The following is a 6,945-nucleotide window of genomic DNA, read 5'->3' on the forward strand; positions in this document are numbered from 1 at the left end:
CCCTGTATATAACTCCACATTGATCTGGTACTCCCTGTATATAACTCCACATTGATCTGGTACTGGTACTCCCTGTATATAGCTCCACATTGATCTGGTACTGGTACTCCCTGTATATAACTCCACATTGATCTGGTACTGGTACTCCCTGTATATAACTCCACATTGATCTGGTACTTCCTGTATATAACTCCACATTGATCTGGTACTGGTACTCCCTGTATATAACTCCACATTGATCTGGTACTGATACTCCCTGTATATAACTCCACATTGATCTGGTACTGATACTCCCTGTATATAACTCCACATTGATCTGGTACTGATACTTCCTGTATATAACTCCACATTGATCTGGTACTGGTACTCCCTGTATATAACTCCACATTGATCTGGTACTGGTACTCCCTGTATATAGCTCCTCATTGATCTGGTGCTGGTTCTCCCTGTATATAACTCCACATTGATCTGGTACTGGTACTCCCTGTATATAGCTCCACATTGATCTGGTAATGATACTCCCTGTATATAACTCCACATTGATCTGGTACTGGTACTCCCTGTATATAGCTCCACATTGATCTGGTACTCCCTGTATATAACTCCACATTGATCTGGTACTGGTACTCCCTGTATATAGCTCCACATTGATCTGGTACTGGTACTCCCTGTATATAGCTCCACATTGATCTGGTACTGGTACTCCCTGTATATAACTCCACATTGATCTGGTACTCCCTGTATATAACTCCACATTGATCTGGTACTGGTACTCCCTGTATATAGCTCCACATTAATCTGGTACTGGTACTCCCTGTATATAACTCCACATTGATCTGGTACTGGTACTCCCTGTATATAACTCCACATTGATCTGGTACTGGTACTCCCTGTATATAACTCCACATTGATCTGGTACTGGTACTCCCTGTATATAACTCCACATTGATCTGGTACTGATACTCCCTGTATATAACTCCACATTGATCTGGTACTGGTACTCCCTGTATAAAACTCCACATTGATCTGGTACTGGTACTCCCTGTATATAGCTCCACATTGATCTGGTACTGGTACTCCCTGTATATAACTCCACATTGATCTGGTACTGGTACTCCCTGTATATAACTCCACATTGATCTGGTACTGATACTCCCTGTATATAGCTCCACATTGATCTGGTACTCCCTGTATATAGCTCCACATTGATCTGGTACTGGTACTCCCTGTATATAACTCCACATTGATCTGGTACTCCCTGTACATAGCTGCACATTGATCTGGTACTGGTACTCCCTGTATGATCTGGTACTGATACTCCCTGTATGATCTGGTACTGGTACTCCCTGTATGATCTGGTACTGATACTCCCTGTATGATCTGGTACTGATACTCCCTGTATGAAGCTCCACATTGATCTGGTACTCCCTGTATATAACTCCACATTGATCTGGTACTGATACTCCCTGTATATAGCTCCACATTGATCTGGTACTGGTACTCCCTGTATATAACTCCACATTGATCTGGTACTGGTACTCCCTGTATATAACTCCACATTGATCTGGTACTGGTACTTCCTGTATATAACTCCACATTGATCTGGTACTGGTACTTCCTGTATAAAACTCTATTCTTGTGTTTTTTTTTCCTTTTGTGTTTCGTTGGCAAGGGCTCGTAAGAAAGAATTTCACAGTTAAATCTATACCCATTGTATTCAGCACATTTGACATATAAAATTGTAAAATATTTAATTATAAAACAAAGTTTTAGGGGTGCGGAGGTTTTGGGTGAGGAGAGGAGGCGTGAGGATAGTGGGGCCAGAGGTTTTGGGGTTAAGAAAAGATATAGATATAATGGGTTTGGTTAGATGCTAATGAGGTCTGAGGTATATATAATGGGGTTGGTTAGAGGCTAATGTGTTTTGAGGTAGATATAATGGGTTTGGTTAGATGCTAATGAGGTCTGAGGTATATATAATGGGGTTGGTTAGATGCTAATGAGGTCTGATGTATATTTAATGGGGTTGGTTAGATGCTAATGAGGTCTGAGGTATATATAATGGGTTTGGTTAGATGCTAATGTGTTCTTAGGTAGATATAATCGGTTTGGTTAGATGCTAATGAGGTCTGAGGCCAATTAGGTGAGTTTATTTTCTACAGTAAATGAGCCACTGTTACTTAACCTGTGGGTGGGCTGTTGATGAGAAATGCTTGGTTTCAAAAACGTGAGATGTTAATAATAGGGAAAGTTTTGATTCCAGAACATGGGATGTTGATAGGGAAAATTTTGATTTAAGAATGTGGGATGTTGATAGGGAAAGTTTGGTTTCAAGAATGTATGATTTTTTCTTAGGGAACGTTTGGTTTCGAAAACGTGACATGTTGATAGGGAAAGTTTGGTATCCAGAAGGTGGGATGTTGCTAGGAAAAGTTTTGATTCCAGAAGGTGGGAGGTTGAAAGGGAAAGTTTGACATATAGTACAGTCAGTCATACTGGCCATCATCCTGTATTATAAATAGTAACCAGGAGGATATAGAGCCTCATCACGGTGATACATGGGAAAGAGAGGACCACAAGTGAGATTAGAGAAAGACCCTTACAGCCCCTACGTTTATAGACCACAGAGGGCCCTTTGAGAAATACACGTTGTATGACATCTCCACTATGGTTGTACTCATATGATTTACGACATTTTCTCGTAAGGAACTAAAGTTTTTTCTAAATTATGGCTTTGTGAGGTCGTTTCTTTCTAATCTATTTTGACAAAACGTTTCAGGTTTTCTTCAAATGGTAAATTCCATCATTTTGGATTTCATAATAGTAGATAAAGCCATAGAAACAGATTTCAACAGTGAGGATATGTAATGGAAAGATATCTTTAATTATTATAACTTTAATTATCCCAGTTTAGCTGATGAATTATTCAGATAACTGCACACCACTAAACTCCATGGTGGACACAACGATTAAATCCCCTCCAAGACAGATTGACTCGCCAGTAGAGACTGTTGCGTAACGCCATCCTAAAGTGTGAAATAGCTTAAATAGTTTAAATAAATAAATATGTGTGTTAGCAAATGCATATATACCAGCAGGACTAGAGGGAGGATTTGGCCACTTAAAGACACTTGTGTCGCTAATTCAGCGAAATACACACACACACACACACACACACACACACACACACACACACACACACACACACACACACACACACACACACACACACACACACACACACACACACACACACACACAGACACACACAGGAAACACACATACACACACACACAGGACACACACGGTACACACACATATATATACACACGCACACACACACACACACACACACACACATACACACACACACACACACACACACACACACACACACACACACACACACACACACACACACACACACACACACACACACACACACACACACACACACACACACACACACACAGAGGGAACAGTGACTGAAACTTTATAATCTAGAACAGGGTAATCATATTGCAGGATTTAACATCATGTGATTGACTGTGTTGACAGGTACACTACCGTTCAAAGTTTGGGGTCACTTAGAAATGTCCTTGTTTTCCATGAAAATATACATGAAATGAGTTGCAAAATGAATAGGAAATATAGTCAAAACGTTGACAAGGTTATAAATAATGATTTTTTTAAATTGAAATAATAATTGTGTCCTTCAAACTTTGCTTTTGTCAAAGAATCCTCAATTTGCAGCAATTACAGCCTTGCAGACCTTTGGCATTCTAGTTGTCAATTTGTTGAGGTAATCTGAAGAGATTTCACCCCATGCTTCCTGAATCACCTCCCACAAGTTTGATTGGCTCGATGGGCACTTCTTTACGTACCATACGGTCAAGCTGCTCCCACAACAGCTCAATAGGGTTGAGATCCGGTGACTGTGCTGGCCACTCCATTATAGACAGAACACCAGCTGACTGCTTCTTCCCTAAATAGTTATTGCATAGTTTGGAGCTATGCTTTGGGTCATTGTCATGTTGTAGAAGGAAATTGGCTCTAATTAAGTGCCGTCCACAGGGTATGGCATGGCGTTGCAAAATGGAGTGACAGCCTTCCTTCTTCAAGATCCCTTTTACCCTGTACAAATCTCCCACTTTACCACCACCTAAGCACACCCAGACCATCACATTGCCTCCACCATGCTTGACAGATGGCGTCAAGCACTCCTCCAGCATCTTTTCATTTTTTCTGGGTCTCACGAATGTTGTTCTTTGTGATCCGAACACCTCAAACTCAGATTTGTCTGTCCATAGCACTTTTTCCAATCTTCCTCTGTCCAGTGTCTGTGTTCTTTTGCCCATCTTAATCGTTTATTTTAATTGGCCAATCTGAAATATGGCTTTTTCTTGGCAACTCTGCCTAGAAGGCCAGCATCCCGGAGTTGCCTCTTCACTGTTGACATGATAGGGAACAGACTAGTAGTGTCGGAAGGTGGGTGAGATTGTTGGCTTCTATTTCTACTTCAAATCAAATCAAATGTATTTATATAGCCCTTCTTACATCAGCTGATATCTCAAAGTGCTGTACAGAAACCCAGCCTAAAACCCCAAACAGCAAGCAATGCAGATGTAGAAGCACAGTGGCTAGAAAAAACTCCCTAGAAAGGCCAAAACCTAGGAAGAAACCTAGAGAGGAACCAGGCTATGAGGGGTGGCCAGTCCTCTTCTGGCTGTGCCGGGTGGAGATTATAACAGAACATGGCCAAGATGTTCAAATGTTCATAAATGACCAGCATGGTCAAATAATAATAATCACAGTAGTTGTCGAGGATGCAGCAAGTCAGCACCTCAGGAGTAAATGTCAGTTGGCTTTTCATAGCCGATCATTAAGAGTATCTCTACCGCTCCTGCTGTCTCTAGAGAGTTGAAACCAGCAGGTCTGGGACAGGTAGCAAGTCCGGTGAACAGGTCAGGGTTCCATAGCCGCAGGCAGAACAGTTGAAACTGGAGCAGCAGCACGGCCAGGTGGACTGGGAACAGCAAGGAGTCATCATGCCAGGTAGTCCTGAGGCATGGTCCTAGGGCTCAGGTCCTCCGAGAGAGAGAAAGAAAGAGAGAAAGAAAGAGAGAATTAGAGAGAGCATACTTCAATTCACACAGGACACCGGATAAGACAGGAGAAGTACTCCAGATATAACAAACTGACCCTAGCCCCCCGACACATAAACTACTGCAGCATAAATACTGGAGGCTGAGACAGGAGGGGTCAGGAGACACTGTGGCCCCATCCGATGATGGTTGGCAGGTCAGGAGGAGTAATTTTACCTTGAAGGCTTTGACAAGGCTGTACATCTGATGTGCATAAAGGCCCCAAAACACCCTACATGTCAGCGATTGGGTGCAGAGATGTAGCGGAGTCAGGCGCAGGACACAGGATTTTGAGCAACACAACGGAGTTTACTCAGAAATTCAAGCAAAATTCCAAATAGGAACATACATACACACTAGCACATACAACAACCACTAAAGACACCAACAATCACGGACAGAACAGAAATGTATGCCACAGGGTTAAATAAGGAACATGATAAGGGAATTGAAACCAGGTGTGTGTAATACAGACAAAACCGGTGACGTCGACCGCCGAACACCACTCGAACCAGGAGAAGGGACGACTTCGGCGGAAGTCGTGACACTACATTCATTGTCTACTTTCCTTTTCTTTGAAATCTTAAAAAAACTAATTTATGCGCAATTTCTAGCTAGCTACTATTTGTAACTGCGACGTATGTGTCAGCCTGTCAGTCACTGTCTGTCCTCGTGCAGCTGTTATTTATACGTGCCTTCAAAATGATTGTCCCACAAGCTGTGGGAGTTAAATCATTACACAAAGGCAAGTATTCATTGGGCTTTTAATTTGAAAAAGAAACATGTTTTTCAAAACTTTACTATTGCAAATTCTTTATGTGATCTGAGCATGGTTCTGCGGGCCGTATTGAATCAGGTCGCGGGCCGCGTACGGCCCCCGGGCCGGCCTTTACCCAGGCGTGATCTAGATGGTTGATACTACAACGACCACATCTCTTCTTCTCTCTCTCCTGACCCTTCATCTGCTCTATTCCTATAACTACTATCACAGTACACTAACTATACTGTCGTTGCCTCTCTCCTGCAGTCCTCTGTCCATTGAACTAGAGACCTACTACCACACAGAGAAGGATGACGAGAGTCCCTTCATCTGCTCCATGCCCAGGGAGAACGGCATGCGTCTGTGTTCCTCTGTGCCCACCCTGTATGAGGAGGGAGGTCTCCAGTGCCAGGTGAACATGAAGTCCTACAACAGCACAGACAACACCACCTGTATCAACTGGTACCAGTACTATAGTAACTGCTCCGCGGGACACGTCAACCCCTTCAAAGGAGCCATCAACTTTGATAACATCTGCTACGCCTGGATCGCCATCTTTCAGGTGAGGGAATGACATGGGCGTGGGTGTACATATAGATTTGCATGTACGTGTATATGTAGTATATGTGATGGTATTCACCGAACCACACAGGCACTCCACAAAGCAGAGTCAATCGTGTTGACCCGTTTAAAACGAAAGCATTTAAAGGTCCAGGCTGGCAGTACTTCAGAAGGGTCTCAGGAAGATGGCATTACGTTGGTACTTTAATATTTGGCACCGAGGTTAGAGACAGCAGATCTTTGGAAATTGATTTTACTCTAGATCTTCTTTAAACGTACCCTTTGAAGCTTCGTCGTAAAATGTGTTTTTATCTCTGTCTTCGTTTTAGTTTTTACGCCGAAACGCCGAAACAGTTGACCACTTGACTGATCCCACTTTCATATAACTGTTGCCCTGCCCAGGGTGTATTTTTTAATTTAAACTTTATTTAACTAGACAAGTCAGTTACCTTCAGTAACAAATTCTTATGTTCAATGACG

The 6,945-nt window shown here is 42.5% G+C and overlaps 1 protein-coding gene across 1 annotated transcript in view; it reads left to right on the plus strand.

Annotated features, from left to right (window-relative positions):
- LOC120045436 (voltage-dependent T-type calcium channel subunit alpha-1G-like) overlaps positions 1 to 6,945 on the plus strand; it is a 121,592-nt gene that overhangs the window by 61,518 nt on the left and 53,129 nt on the right. The window contains exon 5 of the mRNA XM_038990318.1: positions 6,172 to 6,466. Within this exon, the coding sequence (XP_038846246.1) occupies positions 6,172 to 6,466 (295 nt within the window). The remainder of the gene's footprint in view (positions 1 to 6,171; positions 6,467 to 6,945) is intronic.

This window comes from Salvelinus namaycush, chromosome 4 (assembly GCF_016432855.1).
Source record: "Salvelinus namaycush isolate Seneca chromosome 4, SaNama_1.0, whole genome shotgun sequence".
NCBI classification, from domain to species: Eukaryota; Metazoa; Chordata; class Actinopteri; order Salmoniformes; family Salmonidae; genus Salvelinus; species Salvelinus namaycush.